Genomic DNA, 26,500 nt, shown 5'->3' with positions numbered 1-26,500 from the left:
TTTGGGATTGACTGGATGTTTCGTTTGTGATTTTTGGCATTTTTTGTAAAACGGGCCCCTCCCACTAACTTTGGAAGGCAAGTACGGACGAACGGTAAGGACTACTATCAAATGCCGTTTGGATAGGTTTATCGCATGGGTCCAGAGATCATGTGTACCGATTTTTGTGAGATTTGGAGAAGATCTGTAGGAAAAGGTGCAAAAAGTGTGTTTTGAAGAAAATTCAAAATGGCGGATAATCTATCTAGACGCAAATGGGCGTGGTCTATATGGGGAGTTGCATCAGGACCCAAGGAATCCAGGGGAAACGTTTTTTTTTACTCTACGACCGATGGTTCAAGAGTTATAGGCCAAAACGTAAAGTGGGCTGTTAAAGCACCACCATGAGGACAACTGGTGTAATTATTTTTTAAATAATTTCGCACTAAATTATGAACCTCCCCTCCAAGTCTTGTAACTCTAGCGCTTACGGTTTCTGAGAAAGAAATACTTGAATGGGAATTTTTTCATTTTCCCATTAAAGTGGATGGGGACATTTAATGCACTAATAAATCAATATCAATTAAACTATGTAACCAATGTCTTAGCAAAGTACAAGCAGTCGATTGCCGGTGAAGCCGGTCAATTTGACATATGGCATGAAAATGAAACTGTGTGAGAAATTGCGCATCAAAATAAAGTTTATCTAGAAGAAGAATAAAGTCGGAAGAGTACTATAGTCTGGTTGCCCTGTTCGGGCAACCACACTAATGAATGTCCCTTCCTGGGACCACTGCCTACTGCAGATCTCATGTACCCCTACTTATCCTCATCCAGGCCAGGATAAGCTCAATCAGTCAACAACAAGGTCCATGTCCAACATTTGTTCCAAAGTGTGGCCTATGTCAGGAACACATTCTCTCTCTCTCTCTCTCTCTCTCTCTCTCTCTCTCTCTCTCTCTCTCTCTCTCTCTCTCTCTCTCTCTCTCTTGGACAGAAAGAGGAGATTGACAGCTCATGTGCCTATGAAATAATTTATCTTCTGAAAACATAACATTAAACATTAATACACACTGACAGTGTTCTACCTCATCCAACACTCTCTCTCTCTCCCTCTCTCTCTCTCTTTGTTTGGCGATAGGCTACACACACACACACACACACACACACACACACACACACACACACACACACACACACACACACACACACACACACACACACACACACACACACACACACACACACACACACACACACACACACACACACACAGCTTGGTGGTATGCTCTGTAATCCCTGTATTGTGTCCCAGTGTGAATGCGAAGGGATTTGGCCTGTCACTGAACATGTTGTTAGCATGGATACACACACACACACACACACACACACACACACACACACACACACACACACACACACACACACACACACACACTGCAGGCATGCAGGGAGTATATCTGGCTGAGGTTGAGATGTCAGATGGTCACAGAGGCTTAACCAAACCATGGCGTGTGTGTGTGTGTGTGTGTGTGTGTGTGTGTGTGTGTGTGTGTGTGTGTGTGTGTGTGTGTGTGTGTTGTGTGTGTGTGTGTGTGTGTGTGTGTGTGTGTGTGTGTGTGTGTGTGTGTGTGTGTGTGTGTGTGTGTGTGTGTGTGTGTGTTAACTGACGTTTTGGGTTGCCTAGCAACCATGGGTTTTCCTGAGGAGAGGATAAATCTGAGGAACCCACACCTCTAGATTCAAGATTTGAGATTGTATTTGTTACATCCCATACAGTCAGGTATACAGGAGAAACCCCCTAGTAGTCCAACTCTTTCTCTCTCTCACTAGTTTGTGTGAGTGTGACAGTGTTGTTAATGTGGGATGTGGTTTGGTTAATTCATCTAGTTAGTATGCTAATGAGCTACTCACCATCTTGGAGGTGCGCGCACACACGCACGCACGCACGCACGCACAAATACATATATATACATATAAGATACACACTCCTTGATTGTTGTTGTTTCACCCTTTGAATATGATAGAAATTATAAATGATAACACGAAGATGGTAAATAATAACAGATAAAATGTACATGATAAATTATAACTTATATTCTACCCCACATATATTCTACCCCACAGCGACAGTAGCATAGATATGATAAATGATAAATGATAGCATATCTGATGTGATAAACGTACAATAATTTGAATATGACAGAAATGATAAATAGTAATGGATATGATATAAATGATAACAAATATGATAGATATGCAGTGACATGCAGAGGAGGTTGTCGTGGAACAGTCTACCAACTATCACTGCTTTTTCACTGCTTTTAAACTTAACGTAAAAATTGGTTACTAGAACACCAATCATGCGACAACGTATAAAAAGACTTTCATGGTCTTGGACTGACTACCGTTCTTTTCTAGCTTGTAATGTAATTTATTTGTATTATATTGTATTGACCTACAGTATTACAGTACTCTGTATGCTGTGTTTTTTATGTTACATGAAAATTTGAATCTTTTGCTAAATCCTGTGTAATTACAATGCATTATACTGTATGTATTGTTCATTAATGTTGTCCCTCCCAAATAAACACATAAATGAAATGAAAGATGAATATGACATGTCATGTTCTGTGTTTCTGTCTCACAGTCTGTCTCTGTTAAATCACGACTGTCGACCAAACTGTGTGATGATGTTTGAGAAAACCAAACTGAACCTCAGAGCCATTAAAGACATCACACCTGAAGAGGAGGTAACGTGTGTGTGTGTGTGTGTGTGTGTGTGTGTGTGTGTGTGTGTGTGTGTGTGTGTGTGTGTGTGTGTGTGTGTGTGTGTGTGTGTGTGTGTGTGTGTGTGTGTGTGTGTGTGTGTGTGTGTGTGTGTGTATAAATATTTGAAAAGTAGAGATGGGCAATTGAGCATTCTCAGTTATTTTCAGTAGTCTAACGCTAAACCTAAACCTGTAAACATCCTGAACATTAATGCCCACACACTCTTCTCTGAACCAGTGCACTCACACATGCATTCATACTAGACTAGATCCAAAGTGAATACAATTCAGCTGTAAATTTACTCAATATAAATGAATACGGTAAACAAATGATTTATAAATAAAATAATATGATTAACAAACTGATACTAAACTGAAACAGAAAATAATCAAATAACTGTCTGTCTGTGTCCATCTGTCTAGCTGACTATCAGTTACATATCATCAGTATCGGTGTCGTCAGACAGACAAAATCAGTTGGACGAACAATACAACTTTACCTGCCACTGTCAGACATGTGACTCTACTGAAGGTATCGGTAAATTAAACTCTTTGTAATGATAATGTATATTGCTCTTCTCTATTAATACATGCAACATTCTAAATTAAACTCTTTGTTATGCTAATTTATATGCTCATCTCTATTAATAATTGAAAATAATAACAATAACAATTTTAGATCTGTGGCTTTTGAGAATACATTCTAGGCTCCAGCCATGTAAGCCACCCCCTACAGTAGCTCACTGGCTTATTCCATAGAACTGCAGAGCTGCTACTAGGATGCCGAAAGTTTTGGAGGGTGTTTTTGGTTGTTCTACAGAATTATACAACTGTTGTGATTAGGAAATAGGCCAACAGTGGACAGTACGATCTGAAGTCATTCTTATACATTCTCCCATTGGGCTAAATTCTTGTGAAATTAAACTGTTGCTGAGGGATGCCCTAGAACCCCCTCACTGACCCCTGGTGGTCCCTGGACCCCACTTTGAGAACCCTTTGACAGTGGGTGATTGAATAAAACATACAACTGTGTAATAGCTACAAATGGATGGAGATGGAGAATTCTCTCCTTGTTTGATGGAAGTTTGATGGAAGTCAATGAGAGCCAGCTGAACAAGCATATGAATTAACACTAGTCTATATCTTTGAATGGTTGTGACCTTTGTCAAATAATCAGTATAGGAAATAATTATCCATATATGTTGTTAAGCACTTTGTAAGATTGTTTAAAAAGGTGCTATATAAATAAAGTTTATTATTATTATATATATTATATATCATCCATTGTTTCCTGATCTTTAGTTTTTCCAATGTGAACGCCATATGATTTTATTGAGTTATCTAAAAAGCACAGAGTAAGTATTTGACTGGCAATATTGGCTGTCAGCGCTAGTGTGCAAATGTAACCAAATGAACAACGGTATTTGATGAATTCGAAGTGAGAATGTATTGAACTGACATGTGTCAGTGACAGCCATTTGACCTGTGGTATATACTAGTATTGTTTTTCTATTCGCTCTCTGAAATGTGTGTGTGTGTGTGTGTGTGTGTGTGTTAGGATGGCATAATGCTCTCTGGTGAAGAAGCTTCATGGTGTCCTCTGAAGGAGTCCATCCCTCGGCTTGAAAAGCTCCAGACAGATCAGGGTATCCTTCAGCTCAATGCAGCTCAGTGAGGGGAGGGTCTGTGATAATTGCCATGTCTCTGTTATGTCCTTAACATTCCTTCCAGACTGGCGATCTGTCCTGGATGGATGTACTGATCTGTTGTCAGCCAACACTGCTGTCCCTGACCACAATATATACAAGCTGAGAATAACAGACTTGGCCCTGGATGCCTGTATTAATCTTGCCTACTGGGAGAAGGCACTGGTTTATGGAGTTAAGACATTACCAGCCTATAGGTGAGAGTGTGTGTGTGTGTGTGTGTGTGTGTGTGTGTGTGTGTGTGTGTGTGTGTGTGTGTGTGTGTGTGTGTGTGTGTGTGTGTGTGTGTGTGTGTGTGTGTGTGTGTGTGTGTGTGCATTTGTGCGTGCATGCGTACGTGTGTGTGCATGCGTTTGTGCGTGTGTGTGTTTGTGTACTTTTTGACAGCGCAGGCCAGTCATTGTTTACTGTTTACTTCACTGCGCTGTGATTAGTAATACTGTTGAACCACTAATGCAGTAGGCTGGAGGAACCATAGGCTTTCCAAGGTATAGAGGGGCTGATCCAAACCTAGCGCTGGAATCAAACGCCGGCTCCCTATTGTTTCATCAATCTATGTCCCCCCCCCCCCCCCAGTTAAAACCAGTAATGCAGTTAAACCAGTCATGCAGACAGTTAAACCAGTCATGCAGACAGTTAAACCAGTAATGCAGTTAAACCAGTAATGCAATTAAACCAGTAATGCAATTAAACCAGTAATGCAGTTAAACCAGTAATGCAATTAAACCAGTAATGCAATTAAACCAGTAATGCAGTTAAACCAGTAATGCTGCTAAACCAGTAATGCAGTTAAACCAGTAATGAAGTTAAACCAGTAATGCTGCTAAACCAGCAACACTGTTAAACCAGTGATAACCACTAATACTCTTGAAACAGGAAAATTGTTTGTGTAAAATATTATAGTTGAATTAGCCTTGCTAAACGCTGGGTTAATACAATGTGCACTTATTTGCATGCATATGTGAATGCAGGTTGTGTGTTGTGCACGTGTCTTAAGAGATGGCAGAATTTGCAATGCTAAACACAGAACAGTCTAATGGAATGCTAATTCCACCCATCACTATGATGAGAGGACTCCTCTGCCGTTCTACTCCCCTTCACCTCCTCTTCACCTCCTTCTGCTACCTCTTATATAGATTACTGTAGAGAAAACAAATTACCTTTAGAAGTAAGTCAGATGTTATCTTAGATGATTTCCCCCCATCTTTTGGGACATAGAGTAGTTACAGAGACTAGATGAACAAGTTAATGAATCAATTAACAGATTTGACTTATTGCATCAAGCGCATAATGAACACATTCCACATTTGTAATTCATCCTGTTTTTTGTGGGTGTTTTTTAATATAATCTAGAGCACAAAACCTCATAGTTTGGAAAGTGTTAGACTATGGGGATAATTTTCTATCATTAATAAATTATTTATAGAAATTAAACGTGACTAGACTATTACTTTGATTACATGCTGTTGAGATCTATAAATGCAGATCAAACCACCAACAGACTTCAACACACCTCAATGGGTGTAGAATGGACAGTTACTTCTTCTGTTTGTGAAATATTCATAGTACTGACTTAAAGTGTCTTTCTCCTGTCCAGCAGAGTTATCAGAAAAGACCCAAATTACCTCCCACACAGCAAAAGTCAGTATTAATTTAACTGAGGGTGTATACCAGCAGTATAGTTTCACACTGTATTTAATGCAATTCAGACAAGTCAACATCTGCATTGACAATGAGAGCTGATGACAGATCAGTGAGAAATTACTGCCGAATCTAAAAGGACCCTCAGACTAGGGCAATCCCATGGCTAGAAATTCGGCCATTTCAGGGGCCAAGAGAGCCTGAGAGACAGGAGGTCCTTGAATGAGGTTCAGATCAGATAACTTGGGGCCAGTTGGGTGCCACCAGAAGGAGGCTCACCCCTTCCACCTGGACTTTGTGTAGCAGTTGGTGCAGGATGACAAAGGGATCGAGGGAATGCATACCATGTGGCCACTGATGTGCCATTGCATCCATGCCCAAGGGATCGGCTCTGGCTCCACCGAAGCAGTCCCAGATCTCACTCACAGCCTCTGGATGTGCCTCCATTTTATGGGAAGGGCCCCTCCCTGGAGAGCTGAACTGCTGCAAGATTCGCCTGAACCGGCACCTGCATTGCCCTCAGGGACTTGAACTGTGGATGTGTCCACTCCCATATTATCTGAGCCAATCTGCAAATGCAAGGGGAGTCCAGGCCCCTCTGCCTGTTTATGTATGCTGCTGCCACTTTACTGTCTGCCGTCACCACTCACATGGTACTTCAGCTCTGGCTGGAAGTGCAGAAGTGCTAGATCGATCACATTCTGGAAGATTGATGTGCTGTGCTAAACAGGGTCCTTGCTACTGGCCACTGATGTCTCTGCCCTTGTAGACATTGTATGCCACCGCCGGGTAATGTAACACTGACACCTGTGCATTGCTACACATGCAATCTGTGGGTCATCAGCACTCTGGCTTGCAGATTCTTCTGTGGGCAAAGCATGCTCAGGAGGGTGCACTGCACTGGGGGCAAATAAGGCTGATACTGTATATGTGCAGTGTCAGTCAACTTACACAGTGTGACTATAGATAATATGTGTGATGTCACATTCAACCTTGTAGTGTCTACTGATAGACATGAAATCATGTGTGCATCCTGTGCAATCTCATCCAGTCCAGAGTTTGTATGTTGCCATGTGCATGTCCATGTTGGCCCCATGTACCTGTCGACGACTGTTGCTAAGTAACCGATTCCATGTCAGTAGATTTAGGTGTGTAACCATGGAAATGTTATGGTGGCTACTGCCCTACACCCAATGCTGTTATGGTTACATGCTGTCTGATAATCTGTTACCTGAACAGAATTGATATTCCTATCCCTTTACTGTCTCCCTATGAAATCAAAATAATCATAATAATGATAATATTACTTGGGCAGGATAGTTGGAAGAAAACTACTGGCCACTACAAGTGCCCAAATATTTGGACTGCTTGAATTCTGCTTGATCTGTCCTTGTATGCCCTCACCCCCCCCCCCCTCTCTCTCTCTCCTCTCTCCTTTTTCTACTTTTTCTACTTTACTCATCCCCTCTCTCACGTTCACCATCTTACACACCAATTTATATGTGCATGTGTTTGCACATATAAAACTCTGTGTGTGTGTGTGTGTGTGTGTGTGCGTGTGTCTAATTGATCTTGTGTGTGAAGGACAGGGGTCTAGTGGCGCGCCCTCTTAGCTGTGTAAGCACATCGCCAAGACACACACACACACACACACACACACACACACACACACACACACACACACGCAAACACGCACACACACACACACACACACACACACACACACACACACACACGCAAACACGCACACACACACACACACACACACACACACACACACACACACACACACACACACACACATTCACAGCAGGGTCTGAACAGCATATCCATGGGAGAGAAACAGCCCATCAATAAATAACTAGAGAGAGATCGTGGGGGGTTGGGTGGAAGAGGAGAATAGACTGAGAGAAAAATAATGTGCAGAGAGAGAGAGAGAGAGAGAGAGAGAGAGAGAGAGAGAGAGAGAGAGAGAGAGAGAGAGAGAGAGAGAGAGAGAGAGAGAGAGAGAGAGAGAGAGAGAGAGAGAGAGAGAGAGAGAGAGAGAGAGAGAGAGAGAGAGAGAGAGAGAGAGAGAGAGAGAGAGAGAGAGAGAGAGAGAGGAGGCGAGGCGAGGCGACAAACATTATCCCTGACATAGGAGACAAGGGAGAGGTGGGGAAACTGAGAGGAGGAGGAGGAGGAATATAACCAGAAGATGTGTAAAATGTGGAGAGACTGGATGAAACATATCCTTCTCTTCCTTCATCCTCTTCTTGTTTTGTCTTGTTCTTGTTTTACATTCCTTTTCTCCAGAGAGGTGTGCGTGCGTGCGTGCGTGCGTTCATTAGGGCTGGAGGTAACTTTGAAATCTGATGACCGGCAGCAGTTCCGGTAGGAGACACAAAGAGTCTCTTTTTTGTCTCCTACCCGAACCACATCAAACCTCATCAAATTATTGGTTTAGGAATGCGACAAAAACAAAAATATATCCATGAATTCGAGTCTCCATGGGGTGACTAATCGTCGGGTAGGACACCAACTGGTGTCAAAGTTATTTGAAGCAGACGGCACACCAGATTGCCTTAGCACTCTTGGATGGCACTGGTCTGTAGCATGGAATATGGGCTTGCTACTGTACTGACTTATCTTTTGCCATTCCTTGTTCATTCACCTCAAATGCATTTCCAAACAGCACCCCTATGTTTTCTTGTTTCAATCATAAATGGTTGGGAGGCTCTTGTCATATACAAGCTAACACCTTGACAAGACCCTCAAACTATTTTCAAGTGAAGTGGAGGAGGGTTGAGGGGTTACCTTGGATCATGATGCAACTCCCCATATAGGCCGCACGGCCATTTCTGCTTAAAGGACAACTTTGTTTTTTTACAACCAATGTTTATGTTTTAGATTGTAATTAAAGTAAATAAAAGATGAGTGTTAAAAAAATTTAATTTACTGCTTTCTATAGTTTTAGCAATTTTCACAATCTTTTTTACAGTGTTTTCACAGTGGGCGGGGGCATTCTGTCCGGTGGCTAAATATGCATTTTTTTATCACATTAACCCGGCGTTTTCTTTATTATTATTTACAGTAGCTCTTCTAGCTCCCAATAACTCACATCTGGCCATCTCAGACAGCCGGACCCTTTTTATTGTGTAAAAAAGGCATATTTAGCCACCGGACAGAATGCCCCCGCCCACTGTAAAAAATATCGCAAAAAATGCTAAAACTATAGAAAGCAGTAAATGAAAAAAAAATTACACTCATCATTTATTTACTTTAATTACAAGCTAAAATATAAACCTTGGTTGTAAAAAACCAAAGTTGTCCTTTAAGTATATTTTCCGCTATTTTGCCTTTCTTCAAACTACAAGTGCCCAAAATTTGTTTCCGCCAAATTAGGTACAAATGCTCAAGTTGTACCTCTAATATGGTTTTGATACTCCATACCGTTCACCTGTAATTATTATAATTTTTTTGACAAAAACCATATGTCATAAATGCATCATCCAATCATACCCAAATTAGAATGGCATGTGGTGGGACCTCTATACATTTCCCTCCACAGCTTCCTCTTGTCTTCCGGCTGCACGCCATGACTGACACAGCCCTGGGTAGGCAACCCAACCTGGCAGAGATCTGAGCTTTGTTCTGTTAAAGCTCAATGAGTGCCTTCAAGCAGAACTTTTCTTCTAAAGGACAAATTCATTAGTGCCACTGTTATGTGGAATATTACATTTGTATTAATAATCATAAAGTAATGCCCCAGAGCCTCTAACTGAGAAAAAAAAAAGATAACAACGTTGTTTTATTTGCTGTAGTGTTTTTCTGATAATCAAAGAGGAAATTGTAATTGGTATTTGCTGCATGCGTGTGCATGTGCATGTGCATGTGCATGTGCATGTGCATGTGCATGTGCATGTGCATGTGCATGTGCATGTGCATGTGCATGTGCATGTGCATGTGTGTGTCAGTATGTCCAAGATTCCTGGTTGTGGCCTGCAGAGCTTAACGAAGCCAGGGTCATTAGCATATGCTAATGAGGTTGGCTAGATCATTAAGCCAGCAAGGTGGAACCACAGCATTCCAACACACACACACACACACACACACACACACACACACACACACACACACACACACACACACATTCTGTGTGTGTTTATACATGTAGATGTTTAGGAGGGGGCGATATAAGACATGTTATTAATATTCACACACAGGACAAACCTCAAATATAAAATGAAGAGAGGAGAGACACGGATGGAGAAAAACAGATGTCAGTGTGATGGAGGGACATTAATAGTGGAGGAGATGGATGAGAGGGGGAGAGCAAGATGAAAGGAGAGAATAGAAATGTCTGATGTCTTTAATGCAGTGCTTACGGACCCCATCTGAAAATATTTTGTGCCAGGGAACCACATACAAGAAAATAGAAGACCTACAAGCTCACATCGTGTCATGATGCGATGTGTTGTGAGCTTGTAAATCGGTATTTTCAAATAGCCGAGGTATTTACTACGGTTAAAGTGGTTAAACTGATTTTGATGAATTTGGTAAATTAACTAATTTAGCTGGGGACACCCTGGAACCCCCCGAGGACCCCTGCGGGTCCCCACACCACACTTTAAGAACCACTGCTTTAATGAGTTGCTCATCCAACTCATTGATCATGTTAGCTCTATCGCCATGGTTACGTATCGATCAACCAATGACGGAAGGTTGTATCTCGTCTGTGCACGCGCACAAGCGTGTGTGTTCTTGCGTGCATGCGTGCGTGCGTGTGTTGATGAATATAAATATGTGTTGGGCAGGCTATGTGTTTATATGTGAGAGTGCATTGGTGTGCGGGCTTGTGTATGTGAGAGAACCCTTGTGTGTGTCAATGCGTCTGCTAGCATGCAAGCAAAGTGTGTGTGTGTGTGTCAGAGTAGATACAAAGTCCTTTGTTCTGAGTAATGCAGGGGCTGGGAATACAAATATTGAGGGAAACTCACGCATGTGCACACACACACACACACACACACACACACACACACACACACACACACACACACACACACACACACACACACACACACACACACACACACACACACACACACACACACACACCATTGTTTTTGGAAAGAGGAGAGTGAACAAACCACTATTTCCACCTCTTCCCATGTGTTAATATTAGCACTTACTTATCCTTTTGGTGATCTACAGTATATTGTGATGTAGTGTAAATGTAGTGTGCAAGCACGTATTCAGCACAAGTGCATGGGGACATTTTAAACAAGTGGGATGAAAAATCGAATTAGATGAAATGCAAGATTTTGCAAAAATAATTGCGATTGGACGATTATGTAATTGTGACAGGCCAAGTGAGCCGTGCTGTCCACTTTCCCCAGAAATCAAAGTATTATTATTATGAACAGACATGACTAGGAATTGTCAAGTAGACACGTGTTTACTTTAAATAAAGCCTTTTGTTTTTGAAACTATGGCTTTGAGATATTTTGGATTTGATGTGATTATTTTTCTTTTAATGCCTCCAATTAATCAAATAGCAAAAACTCTAATTGGTCACATCCCTATTTATATAACAACAACACCCAATAAATGGATCTGCCTCATTGTGCCTGACCAATACAACCACTGTGTAATCACTCACTGGAACAGAAAACGTTTACTGGTCATTCCATATACAAAGTTATTTAGTAGCTGCAGATCAAATAAATCATGCATGCTTTTGATTTAGGTATGCTACTATATGTAGCAAGCATTGGCAACTGACTATCATCAAAGACTATCAACAGATATAAATCAAACAGATCCCTAGATTTTTACCCTGATAAAGGGTCTTGCTATTGAATGGACATGCAATGTCCAAATATGCTTGTCATATTTACACAAACTATACCAGCATGATGCTAAGATATTACTAAAGTATAAAGTTAGAATATTTGCTTCTTTTCAAACATCTTTGTTACACTAAACTTTCTTCAGTGGCATTTTCGTTCCATTATGTAAACAAAATCTGGCCAGCACAATCTCATGGTTGGTCATCAAGAATATCAAGTACTGCATTCTGACTCATATGGCTCATATACTTAACATATGGCTCATATACTCATATACCCATATACCCAGCGGTCTTATTAGAGAAACGGGCCACTTACACTATGCAGTGTGCACATGAATGTGCACATTATGTGCGGATCAAGAGGGGGCAATGGGATGGGGAATATCTATCTGTTTGACTAGTTTGCTGTGCTTGCGATATGAATCTAAAAGCCCCATTAGATTCGTTTTTCCTTGGTGGAGTTAGTATATTATATTAATGTATAGAATACACTAAAATACTACTGTATATAGTAGTATGATATACTATATACTTAAGTGGAGAGTAGTATATCTTACTGAATGATTTACACATTGTTAAGAAGCAAAGGTTTTGAAGTGAACAAAGGCAAAAACATGGCAATTGTGGGTGTCGCTAGAAGAAAGGGCATACATGCTGTTGGCATGTTTCATGGCGAAAGGCACATTCGATTTTAAGATATCTTGTGTGCAAATGGAGAATTTGGCTTAAGCATAATGCTACAGGAAAAACACAGATTGGAAGAAATCTGAGTAGCACAAGACATGTAACATATTACAACAACCCTACCGTTGACTAAAGTTAGGTTTATTTACTTACATCTGATGATGTCACATTAAATGACTGAAGCATAGCCTCTGTGTTTCTGTGTAATTTATTCAGTGTTGACAAGAGATGAGTAAAGACAATATGTGAATTTCTCTCCAGGCTGTACTATCCGGATTTCCATCCTGTCCATGGCATCCAACTGGTGAGAGTTGGAAAGATACAGCATTACTTAGGACACATAAGAGAAGCCATGGCAACACTCACACAGGTACAGTAGGAGGTGTGTGTGTGTGTGTGTGTGTGTGTGTGTGTGTGTGTGTGTGTGTGTGTGTGTGTGTGTGTGTGTGTGTGTGTTGAATAGTGAATAATAGTAATGAATAGGTAATGACTGTTGAAAACCGGAACAAACATTGTGTTTTACAGACACAAATCGTCCCTAACATTTCCTACCCCCTTCTTCCACTAAGGCTTATAACATCATCAAGATCACCCACGGCAACGACCACCCTTTGACCACAGAGCTGTTAATGAAGTTGGAGGAGTGTCGCGCTGAGATGGACCATGCCTAGTAAACAACCTACAGTACAGTCATCTGCTTTCCATAGCTAAAGATTGCACAAGGAACACCACACTATTATTAGACACTGACTTTTTTATGTTCTTTCTTCTTGCTAGTGATCAATAGTCTACAAATTGCGATATCTTTCATTGCAAGCGATTAATAATCAGTATGTTTATTTTTATATTTTTTATTTTTATTAGTCCATGAACACTTCCCTTCTATTATTTTGTAGTTTTGTAGTTAGTAGTAGTTGGTTTCGTTTCGTATTGTTGCCAGCTCAGCTGAGACTTTGTCAAAACACAAAGGTATGAGAGAGAGAGTCAAAAAGAGAGTGTATGCGCGTGCATCTGTTGGTTGGTTTAGTAATACAGGTTTATCAATGTCCATCTTCCCTCTCTGTATCATCACACACACACTTCCCATGCTAATCCTAGTTTTGGCATGTGGATGTCTCAATGTGTGTTTTTGCCTTTCTCTCACACTTCCCAAGTTAATCCTGAAGCCCCACTCTGTTCAAACAGATGACACTATTTCCGCTTACTGTCGTGTGTGTGTGTGTGTGAGAGCGAGAGAGAGTGCATGTGTGGGTGTGAGAGAGAGTGCATTTGTGTTGACAGCTTTCTTTCTTTTTGCTGTTCTGACTGTGCTTGCAGAACTCGCAAACCTCCACCTATCCTGTGGACACTTGGTTAGTATTGGTCAATCAGTGAGGTCTCTTCATTCCTGAATGCACACTGCTGTTCTCAATAACAGACCGCTGTTATGCCTCTCTTTACATTGGAAGTGTAATCTAATACAATTATTGCGTCAAATTGTTGTCATTTTGTTTGAAATTAGCCTAATAAGTGATATAATAATGCACCGAATTCATCGAATAAGTGAATACCACATAAATAGCAGACATGCACTGATGTATCCACATACAGTATTTACACCTCCACAGAGGTTTATGGGAGAGCAACAAATAATGGATACCTTGACAACATTTTTCACCTGCTGATACGTCTGGGGAAATCTATAGTTGAATGGGAAACTAGTGCTAACAAACCTACTCCCACTGATTTGAAACCAATCCTGGTACTGTACCATCCTGAAGGACTGCCTTAAAGCCATTGGTTTTGCGATGCTGTTATTTTTTGGGCGGTGCAACCGCCCCTATGTGTGAGGTTTGGACATCGACATTCACTGCACTGTGATTGGCCACCATTGTACCCCCCTACACCCCTAACCCCTACACATTCAATGCAAATCACTGGCCACCATTGTACCCCCCTAACCCTGCACCGTGATTGGCCACCATTGTACACCCCTAACCCCTACACATTCAATGCTAGCTGTAATATGATTGGCTGACTTTATTGGCTGACTCTATTCAGGACTGTGATTGGCTAGTGAAACACATGACACATGTGCATAGCCCTATAAATAGGACCATGCAAAAAAAACACATTTGTGTTTTTTTTTAGGGAATCACCCATTGTGGACCAACCATTGTTTATTTATTGTTTATTGTTAATAAATAGCACCACACACTTCAGAAATATTAGTGTGAACTTCCATCACTGTGATGACCACTGTGACCACACCGCCCACTTCATACTGGGTGTGATTTTTACATTTCAAAATGGTTTCCACCCAGTTTTAGCCTAAGTTGACGTGTTTAACTATGCTTAACAAACACTGGTGCCTGTGAGTGAACCGACGTTTCTAAAAGAGACTTTGGGTTTAGTTAGTTAAACAGCTTTAGTTACAGTACATGTAGTTAAAACCTAGCTTTAGTTAGATGTACAATTGTTAAAGGTACAGTTTTTTTTGTTAAAGTTAGTGCTATATAGAATAGTACTAAATTCAGATAGCAATCTATATAGAGTGTTTGTTAAGTAACAGGGGTCTCCTCATCTCTCCAGCTCTTTAGTAAACAGAAAACACATTTTCAGGTTAGGATACCAATTTTATCCAGTCAGGAGAGAGAATTCCTCAGGATACCAGATAAATAGGTGAAATTGGAAGTGATGACACAAAGAAATGAGCAGACTAAAACTGGAATACTTTGAAGCTTATAAATGGGTACTCTCTCCCTATTGGATGAAATTGGCAACCCACCTGAAAATGTGTTTTCTCTTTATTGAAAAGCTGGAGAGATTGGGAGACCCCTGTTATTGAACAAACATTGAGTATAGAGCTTTTGTTTAGTTTGAATCCAAAAATATGTCTTACAATAACTTAAATTAAGTTCAATTATGTGTAGTTAAACATAGATTCAGTTAAATGTAGTTAAAAGCTGCAGGTAGTTAAACAGATTTGGTTAGATGTACTTAAACATAGTTATAGATAGAATGAATCAAATGGATTTGAGGGAACAGTGCACAGAGACACTGCATGTTTTTTTGCAAAAAGACAATCCTGCAGTATAATAGTGCTCTCATCCTCTATTACGCAGTCCATTGGCTCTGTCGTTTTCTCTGTCCCTCTCTGCCTTTCTCCTTCTCTCTCACCTCATAACGGCCTTGAAATTAAATTCACTGTCACCCAGCCGTAAAGCTCACCCTTTCTGTCTCTCTCCATCTCTCACCCACCCCATACCACTCTCTCCTTCAGTATTCTTTCTCTTACCTCATAGCAGCTATCAAATATAATTCGCTATCCATAAGGATCTCGCTCCCTCTCTTGCTCTGAATCAACCCCTTTCTTCTCTCTCTCTCTCTCTCTCTCTCTCTCTCTCTCTCTCTCTCTCTCTCTCTCTCTCTCTCTGTCTCTGTCTCTCTCTCTCTCTCTGTGTGCGTGTATGTTTCAGAAAATCAAAAGCACATCACAGAAAATTCACTCCAGCTTCGTTCTCTCATCTTCCCCGATGCCCTTCGCTTATTCTGTACATTGTCAGCCCAATTTCCATTTGCACTTCCATTTCAGACGTTCTACAGAACCTTTCAGTCTCCCTGCACCACCTCTGCCTTTTTCTTAAGCTATTATACCCCCTCTCTCCTCAGCTCTCTCCTCCACTCTCTTCTCAGCTCTCTCCACTCATACTCCACTCATAAGGTTCAAGCTTCATTGAACAAGGATTTATTCTACTTTAACTCATTGCCTTTTGTCTCATTTTAATGAGTGTCAGTGAGTTGTATTGAAGATTAACTCACTTATCCTTGGACGATCTTACTCGAGAGTAGAGAGATAGGAATATACCCATCTAATTGAATCTATAGTAGACAACCCTCCATCTCTTTCTAACCCCTCTCTCTTCCTCTTGTTTCACTCCTCTTGTGGCCAAAATGCCTTTTTAATCAGAGTAGAGAGTCTGACAGCCTGCTTGAACTAGAAGAATCAGCCGTTGGCTTTAATACATTTAGATGCTCGATGACATCCTGTCTCGATCACCTATAGGGAGAGGAGAGAACTATGAGACGGAGAAATGAAGCGAGGATGAGGAGAGGAAATAAAAGGGAAAAATAATAATATACTGTAGCTGTTGCTTTCGCGGTTTCTAGAGAGAGACAGAGGGACAGTCAAAGACAGGAATGGGCTGACAAAGGAACAGGCAGAGGGGACGGCACATAAGGAAAAATCACACCCTGTGTGAAGGTAGCGGCGCCTTTGAATACATTATGTCATCGATATGTGTTTATAATGTGTTTATAGCCATGTGTCACGTGAAGCTTGACCAATCACTTTGTTGACAGGTCTGACCAATCAGAGCGTCGACGGGTCTGACCAATCAGAGCGTCGACGGGTCTGACCAATCAGAGCGTTGACGGGTTAGACAAATCAGAGCGTTGACGGGTCTGACCAATCAGAGCGTTGACGGGTCTGACCAATCAGAGTGTTGACGGGTCTGACCAATCAGAGCGTTGACGGGTCTGACCAATCAGAACGTTGACGGTGAACACGGACAAAGTCAGGTATAGAGCAGGATCCGCTCTATACCTAAAGGTATAGAGCGGCTAGCGCCGCTAAAAACTATGATGTCATATTCATGACATCATAGTGATGTCATGAATAGTAACATAGTGATGTCATGAATAGTGACCAATCAGAACGTTGACGGACCTGACCAATCAGAACGTTGACGGACCTGACCAATCAGAACGTTGACGGACCTGACCAATCAGAACCTTGGCGAGCCTGACCAATCAGAACGTTGACGCAAAAGCCAGGTATAGAGGGCTAATATCCGCTCTATACCTAAAGGTATAGAGCGGCTAGCGCCGCTAAAAATAAATATACTGATATTCAGGATATATCAATATATAGCACGCATGGAAATCTTTGTTAAATATTGCTGTTGATATTCGACAGCATGGTAATGATGAGTGTAAAACCATCATTAAAGGACATAGTCACCTCAGTCACTGGATGCAGGGACATGGGTTTTCAATGAGTCTTACATACAGATATTCATCCAGCCCTGTGCTTTTCTCTTCCCTACATACTGTACCATAACATATTTTCACCAAAATGTGCTCCACAATACAACATTAAATATTTTCACCAAAATGTGCTCCACAATACAACATTAAATATTTTCACCAAAATGTGCTCCTCAATACAACAGTCACAACAGGACCTAAAATAATGTTATACTATGGTATTATGCAAAATAAACATTATTGTATTGTTTAGTCAGCAAGGATAGAAAGATTTACAGTATGTCATTAGCAACTTCAACTTATGTGATCTTATTTTTGTAACATTAAACGTTCACAAAGTCAACTCACCTAGGTTGTTTGTGCTGGTAGACATAACCAAAACAAAACACAACACACTGGCACTTAATAGAATAAAGCTTTGACAGTAACAACAATTATGCTGTTGCCAAATCGTCATTTTTACTGTTTTACATGCAGAATATAAGCTAAAAGTTTGCTGCTGGTTGTGACTTCTAGGTCTGTGATTCTAAACGTTTTAAGGACCCCAGCTGCAGTGCATATGCACTGACCACGGACCTGTGCTTTATCATTGCTAAATGTAGCCCCGTTTGGAACCTCACTCTCCACGATAGCTCCGAGATGAGGTCCCGCTGTGCCGGGTCCGGCAGAGGTAGAGTCCGTCCAAATGCAGTGAAGATTATTTCGCAACATCGTATCCAAAAAGTAAAGGTATTCCGAGACACCAACAGATGTTTGAGATTTCGTCGGAAAGTAACATTTTTACGAGGGGGTTGAAAAAAACGCTTAAATCGCTTATTTAGTTAGCCTGTGCCATGTTTTCCCGTTCAACTCGGAAGAACCCCCGACGGCAGGTGCCAGTACTGCTCCCGATTCGGCTACAATGGGAAAACATGGCACAGGCTGACTAAATACACAATTCAAATGTTTTTTTCAACCCCGCCGTAAAAATGTTACTTTCCAGCGAAATCTCAAACATCTGTAGGTGTCTCCTACTACCTTTATTTTTTGGATACGATGTTGTGAAAAAAGTGATCTTCACTGGATTTGGACGGACTCCACCTCTGCCGGAACCCGGTACAGCGGCACCTCATCTCGGAGCTGTTGTGGAGAGTGAGGTTCCAAACGGGGCTATGCTAAATGATGACCTAACGATCCCCCAGACCCCATGTTGACAAGAACCAGTGTTTGTGTAACTTACTTGGGACAGCAGCAGCATCATGTTATTAGACTGGGAACTCTGAATATATAAGTCCGTTTAAAACGTCCTCCTCATGCACCACCTGCCTTTTTCTTGCGCTTTCAGCTCTACCTATCCTCTTTTTCTTACTAAGAATGAGGTTTTGGTCCATATTTTATAAAGATAACATGATGTTACTCGTCAATTCATCTCTGCTTCAATTCACACCGCCACAGTCACAGCTGCTCCACCTCTGTCACGTTGCTTCTGTTTACAAAGTGGCCCGGTCTTGGGGCGGGACAGGAATCAGGAAGTAAAACAAACCAATCGTCTTGATTCTTGATTAAAATAAAGAAATAATGGATACTACCATTTTGACCAATCACTATTTGTTTTCAACTGACTAGTGCCGATCTTTGTCGCTTCCAGTGCCTATTGGCCAGCTGCTGCGCCATGAAAACAAAAAACATATAAAATATCTAAATGTTGAATTAAACTTAAAAACTATTTGTTGTTTGTCTCATTTCACACTAAATTCAGAGTAGACATGAGAATGCTCCCAGAAGTGTTTTAAAGTGAAATTCCCCTTTAACCAGGGTTTGGAACTGTTTCACCATTATTGCATCATGACTTTCTGCTGGCTGGTCGTGCCCCGCACCGCATGTGTCTGGTGCATGTCATTTGTTTTTGCCCCTGCCCTTCAGACAGCCTGTATGGGCACCCTACTGCTTCTGCCTCACCTGTGTGTCCAAAAGGGCTTATTTCAGAACAGACAGAACATATCGTCACTGTCGGGTGGAAACCTTGTATGTCCAAAAGCGTAACTTTTCAGAAAATCTAAGAAATAAAATGTAAATGAAGATGATCATCCATTTACAGCTTCAATAAAGCTCATGAAAAATAACTATTAACACATTTGTCTCTCACACCGTCCAGGCATTGTGAATGGACATGCAAGCAATCATTTGCACACAGGCTTATAGTGGCTGCTGTGGAATTTGAGCTAGTAGAAAAACAAGTAGGCCTAATATGCCTTTGGGTACAAGTGGCATAACTAATTTTCTCCCACTTTGTGAACAATAAATCACATCCTTGCGGGATCAACATGACATTTTCTTCTAGAACACTTGTTATTAATCAAAAAACATATCATTTGTTTAGTTTTTTTAAAGGGATATTCCACAGCGCCTCAAGCTGAAATCAGGCTGATCTGGTGAGTGTTTTGTTTTTTATCTTCGGAGTGGAAGTCGATCATCTGACAGGACGTGGGTTTTGTGGATTAGCCTGTCTAAACGAGCTCTTGTGGTGAGAGTTGACAGATGACAACATACTGCACGCGGTAGGCTGCCTCTTCAGTGCTGATAGCTGTCAGTTCACATCAGTCAGTGAAGGAGTACTGGATGGGAGGGATCACGCTAGTTAGTGGTTTTCAAAGTGGGGGGCAGTTGGAAAGGAGTGGGAAAATAGGGTTTTAGTGTCAACATGCTTTTTAGGGAGACACTCCTGTACAAACATCATCACACAAAACTGTTAAGGGGTAAAGGGTGCTACGTGTAGGGGTTATGCTTACAGGCTACTGCAAAACAGGCTATGATTTGCATTTCATAATCAATCATGTAGTGGAAAAACAAAACAAAAACAATATCTCACTAAACATTCCATCTTAAACCTCCAATGTCCTTCTGAATTATTGCTTTAATTATAAAACACAAGCCTAGTATCTTTAAATCTAAACAAGTCATTCTCAGACCCAGAGGTCAGGGTTCACCAAAACATTCACAGCTAATGTGATTAAACTTCGTCACTGCAGAATATGTTCACATCTCACATAATACTGTGTGTGTGTGTGTGTGTGTGTGTGTGTGTGTGTGTGTGTGCGTGTGCGTGTGCGTGTGTGCGTGCGTATTTATTCTCTGACCGTTTTTTGTATGTGGAAAACAGTCCAAAAAGGCATAGTCTAGTATGTTGTCAAAACTATACTGTATAAAAAAAAATCTAAATCAAATGTCATCCTATACGTTTGTGTTTATTACTTTCTTCTGGTGTCAACCTTTTCCATCTGTTCCCTCCTCTGCCCTTTCTGTCTGCCTGTCTTCTACCTCCTTCCTCCTGCCCTTCCTTCCTATCCTCTCTTCTTTGGCAACACCCTCTAACTCCCCCTGACTTTACTTCACCTCTCTTCTTTCTTTTCTCCCTTTCTCTGTCTCCTTCTGTTTGTTCTCTTGTTTTCCTCTCCTCACTTCCTTTCCTCATGTCCATGTCCTGCTGTGTGTGGGTGATCAAAGCTTCGTAGGGCCAATATGTTACTACAAACATACGCATGCACGCAAGCACGCATGTGCACACACACACACACACACACACACACACACACACACACACACACACACACACACACACACACACACACACACACACACACACACACACACACACACACACACACACACACACACACACACACACACACACACTGAGGAGATGGTGAGGTTGGTTCCTCTTGCCAGAGGTTGTGAAAGAGGTTCCAGTGCATTGTGGTTGCTTGTGCACCACAGTAGCTGGATTCCAATCTCAATATTAAGACCACTTGTCAATAAATAGGAGTGAATTAAAGGTAGGGTAACTGATTTTCTTTGGTTAAAATAAGTGTTAAATAGCTCTATATTCTGATAGTACTCATTGCTATAGAGTGTTTGTTCAGTAAAAGGAGTCTCCTTGTCTCTCCAGCTCTTTATAAAACAGAAAATGCATTTTCGTTTCAGTTTCAGTTTAATTTCAAAAAATGTATTTTCAAATTGATTAAACAAGTGAAATTGGAAGTGATGACACTAAGAAATGAGCAGGCAAAATTGGAACTGGAACACTATAAAAACGAAGCTTAAAAATGGGTACTTCCTCCTGATTGGCTGAGATTTTGACACCTACCGAAAAATGTATTTTCTGTTTATTAAAGAGCTGGAGAGACGGGGAGACTCCTGTTACTGAACAAACACTCTATAGCAATGATCACTATCAGAATATAGTGCTTTAACCTTTTAACAAAATACTTTTTGTTTTAACCAAAAAATATCACTTACCCTACCTTTAAGCATTCAATACAGAAATGACGAGCTGAACGTTACTGAATTTCAGCCACAGTGTGTGTGTGTGTGTGTGTGTGTGTGTGTGTGTGTGTGTGTGTGTGTGTGTGTGTGTGTGTGTGTGTGTGTGTGTGTGTGTGTGTGTGTGTGTGTGTGTGTGTGTGTGTGTGTGTGTGTGTGTGTGTGTGTGTGTCTACTAGCATCTTTCCTTTTGTTTATACTGTGTCTTAGCTTCAGAGAGCCCTGATGTTGAGCTATGTGGTGACATTTTGTTTATAATCTGAATGACAATCACTGGTGTAAATCCCAGGTAAAGTGGGAGATTCTATTTGACGTCTGCACACCACTCACTCACTAACATTAAAGTCATACTGTACTGTGTCTTTTTGGCTACGTTGTCATTACAGCATCTGTCTATATGGAAGTACCGCTCAAAGCGCCCGAAGATATTTTGGAAAGAAAATGGCATTTAATAACTTTAGAATAACCTTTTCAGTGCCTACTTTATGTTTTATTTGTCAATACAAATTGTGTTTATAGAAGCTGAAAAACACATTTATATGGAATGGTAAAATATGCCAGTGAAAGTGAAAGATTACATCAAAAATAACTTGTTTAATTGAAAAGTTACAAAGTATCACTTTAATCACTTAACCACTTACCACAAAGAAATTAAAAGATATTTAGAAAATTACTGATTTACAAGCTCACAGCATATAAGTCAGCTATTTAAAAAAAATCTTCTCAACTTTATTTTTTCCAGATTTTCGCCTATAACGACATGCTATTTTTAAAGTGGTTAAGGTGCCCCCAGTAAACTCCTGTTCCCTTCAGTGGCCAGTAGTAGAACACACTGTGGTTGGCATCCTGTCAAACAATGAAGAGTCAGAATGCATAAGTCCTCCAACACATTCCTTTATTTACATCCCTACTTTCTGCTTTTCAATCATCAATCAAGGTTCTTCTTCCCCAAAAACATCTTAACACCCAGGAGACAGAACCCAGCGAGTCAGACTCACACACAACACAGTCACAGACAGATCTCAACAGGGGAATTAGGCGTGTTCTACTAGCATTCACACTGAGGATATGTTGTGACCGTGGTTGCTTCTGATTGGATGAGGTAATGTCTTGTCTTGTAACCCTCCGATCAGCATTGAGGTTGTCTGTGTAATTCTAATTTCTTTTTTTCTCATTCTTTATTTTTTTCATTGGTACACAACTGATTTGACATCTATTCTAAACAGAGATTATGTAGCACTCAGAAACTAGTCTTGCATAGCCAGACCCTTCACAACTCTGCCTACTCCTCAGGCTGAGTTGGGGGAGCTGTGAGGGTTCTAGCTATGCGAGACTACTCAGAAACAGACTCCTTCCTGTTTAGACCAGATCTGGACCACAATGGATCAAAAATCTGTCTGCTGCCCCGTCTTAACTGGGTAAAGCAATGATGCACAATGGAAGATGATTTTAGTGTCAACATGCTTTTGGGAAACACATTCCTGTACAAACATTAACACACAAAACTCTAAAGGGATTTAAAGGTGCTGTGTGTAGGGTTTATAACGCTTACAGGCTACTGCAAAACAGATTTGCATCTCATAAACAATCATGTCGTTTTACTGCTGGTTTAGAAACTCCATTTCTAAATTTTCTGAAAACAATCCCCCAGTATCTCACTGAACATTCCACCTTAAACCTCTGAATTATTGCTTTAATTATAAAACACAACCCTACACAAAGTATCTTTAAATCTAACAACATCTTACAAGTCATTCTCAGACCCCACAGGTCAGTGTTCACCAAAACATCCACAGCTGATGTGATTAAGCTTGGTCACTGCAGAATACGTTCGCAGCTCACATAATACTATCAACACTCATTTTGTTTTATTTTGTTGTCCTTTTATATTTTGAATTCTATTTTATACTTGATTGACCATCCTTCTTGCTGTAGCTATTTGTCAAGATAATCTTAGTATTTCACTGTGAATGTTTTAGGAAGCCAGGTTTTATCAAAACTTGAACTAAAAGCAATGGCAGCAACTGAACATTTAGAAAATAAACATGAATGTACAGAGCAGTAGTTCTCAACCAGTGGTCCTTGGGGGGGTACCAGGGGGTCCCCAGCTAAATGTGTTAACATAGCGTCATAATCATTTTAACTACTTAGCTTTGGCTATACCAAAATAGCAGATATACAAGCTCATAGCGCGTCACCGAGTGCCACGCTATGAACTTGTAGATCTGCTATTTTTGATTCTTTTTTTGAAAATGTGTGCATATCTTTGAATATATATATTTTAAACGAACATTTTTAAAGGGTCTACACCATGAATTTTAACTTTTTCTTCATTTTTGTGTGTTTTTGGTCTCCCCCACCTCTCTTCTGTTCCAACAAATACCCGACTTCGAGCATGCAGGCTTTCATAGGCTATCTGTGGTTTTCATGTAAATTGGTCTGAAAACAGTCCGTCAGATTTGTTCCCCCACCCTACGTCACGTCTGGGAACAATTCCTCCCGTTTTTCAGTTCTAACCAAAAAAAAAAAATCAAAAAAAAAAAATATATTTTTTTTTTCTTTTTTTTTTTTTTTTTTCATTTTTTCTTATTTTTTTTTTTTACTTTTTCCACACAGAACCAGGACTTGACATGCATACAAACTGGCTCAATAGCGCCCCGTGCCAAACAGGACAATGTGGTATTGCAGGTGAAAGTGCTTTATAAGCCAGAGAGAAGTTAGTTGGAATGAGTATATCTGAGGCTTGATTTAGGCTCAAACCTTTTGAAAAACGTTTGAGGGACATAAACAATATGATATCAAATATTATTATTATTTTTTAAATTCATGGTGTAGCTCCTTTAACTCAAATCTTTACTTCTGGGGGTCCCTGGCACAAAACGTGTATATCAATTTAGGGTGTGTGTGGTATGTACAATTATTTTCTTTCTTTTTCCTCATTCTGCTATTTTTCAAATGCATAGTATCTTTTCCAAACATAAGGTGAATAAATATTAAAAGAATATTAATAAGCAACTCTGTCCGGCCAGCCCTTCTGAGCCTAAATAATAAACATCCTTCATTCATGACTAGTAGAAGAGAGGAAAGGGTCAGTGACATGACAGGTGCAGGTTATTGCAGAAGAATAGGACGGGTTTCTCCAAAACATCCCTTGAATCCTTTCTGGCATAATTATGGTTATAATTAGAATCTAACACAGAGAATCATTCAGACTCACATGTGTTTGAATTTAGAGAATCACTATCGGATAATAATGATAAAAACTATTTTTCCTGTGATGTCACTGTCTTCTCCTTTCTTTATTTCCCCAGACAGGATCCCACAGAATAGTCTCTGCTTTATGGTCAAAGGGCATTCCAAGAAAGGTGCCGATGAAGATGTTAATGATGTATTATGTATGATTCATACTTGGTTGTGCGCTGTATCACCCACCGAAAGTAGTAGATCAACAAACACATCGCAGGTCGGCAATTTTCGGTGTGCTACATTGGAGCATTACTAAGTATAAATCACTGTTTAGATGATGGTGATAGGAGAAGAAGCATTTGAAGGGCCACACAGCTCTATCATATATGTATATTTGTACAAACATTTAGATCAAGCACCATATATTAATATTAACAAATCTTGTCCAAAACAAACAATGGAACCAGGCAGACATCCATTAATCCATCTCTCTCTAGATGTGCCTCTTACCTTCATCTTGTCGTTAATATTTATTTAGTGTACAGTATGTAGTTGTACAGTTGGTCAACTCTGACCAGCTGCCTCCTTAACAAACTGTCTGTATATTCAATGATTAAGCCATTTTGTATTAACAGCACTATTATATTGTCCAATAGTGCAAGTATTATAATGATGCAATATTATCCAATAACTTAACATCATATAATAGTTTGGTGGTTCCATTGTCCTGCTAAAAAAAACAGCCTCTACATGGTCCCATTGCCCTCAAATAAAAATGAATATCATATCAGAAAACACACAATGACATCAATCAGTCTGTTTTTAGACAAGAGATTAACAATACAAAGATTCTGGAAAAAACAATCAGTCAGTCTCGGACAGACAGACAGACAGACAGTCAGTTGGTCGGTCGGTTGGTCAGTCGGTCGGTTGGTCGGTCGGTCGGTCAGTTAGACAGATAGACAGTCAATCACCCAGCGAGTCACTTAATTGATTTATTTACAAACACAGAAGGTCTGACGTTTAACCATGTGTGACCAGACCAACCCTTTCATTAGTGGATGTTCAGGTGTTCAGGTTGGATCAAGAGGCAGCAGTCTGACGTTTCTGGTCAACATTGACACAAACACTGTCAATCTTTTGGTTGTTATTATAAATAACACTCATAATCTTCGAAAACCTGGAAAGAACTGGTGCGTTTAATTGCTTTCCAAATGCTTTCCTTTGGTCCTTTACAACAGGTAAACGTGTCTCATTTAGGTTGAATCAGTTTATTCTCTTTTTCACTTTTTCTTTCTTACTTTTTAGTGTGGTTCATGTTGTCACCATGGTGACGCTAGCACCAGTATGTACATACTGGTCTCGTTATTGGT

The 26,500-nt window shown here is 40.4% G+C and overlaps 2 protein-coding genes across 2 annotated transcripts in view; one reads left to right on the top strand and one right to left on the bottom strand.

Moving 5' to 3' along the window:
* The window catches only part of smyd3 (SET and MYND domain containing 3), a 41,440-nt gene extending 27,804 nt beyond the window's left edge, over positions 1-13,636 (top strand). The window contains exons 7-13 of the mRNA XM_084054974.1: positions 2,630-2,732; positions 3,174-3,288; positions 3,458-3,468; positions 4,309-4,396; positions 4,482-4,653; positions 12,876-12,984; positions 13,184-13,636. Coding sequence (XP_083911100.1) covers positions 2,630-2,732; positions 3,174-3,288; positions 3,458-3,468; positions 4,309-4,396; positions 4,482-4,653; positions 12,876-12,984; positions 13,184-13,285 — 700 coding nt within the window. The 3' untranslated portion in view covers positions 13,286-13,636. The remainder of the gene's footprint in view (positions 1-2,629; positions 2,733-3,173; positions 3,289-3,457; positions 3,469-4,308; positions 4,397-4,481; positions 4,654-12,875; positions 12,985-13,183) is intronic.
* Positions 13,637-24,766: 11,130 nt separating this feature from the next.
* The window catches only part of kif26ba (kinesin family member 26Ba), a 114,997-nt gene continuing 113,263 nt past the window's right edge, over positions 24,767-26,500 (bottom strand). Inside the window, exon 28 of the mRNA XM_084043073.1 lies at positions 24,767-26,500. This exon is cut by the window's right edge and continues 996 nt beyond it. The gene's annotated coding sequence lies outside the window, so the exon portion shown is untranslated.

Source organism: Gymnoscopelus microlampas (assembly GCF_963454915.1).
Source record: "Gymnoscopelus microlampas genome assembly, chromosome: 1".
In the NCBI taxonomy this organism is placed as follows: domain Eukaryota; kingdom Metazoa; phylum Chordata; class Actinopteri; order Myctophiformes; family Myctophidae; genus Gymnoscopelus; species Gymnoscopelus microlampas.
The sequence above is the reverse complement of the archived record's forward strand: the minus strand, read 5'-3'. Positions and strand labels throughout refer to the sequence as shown.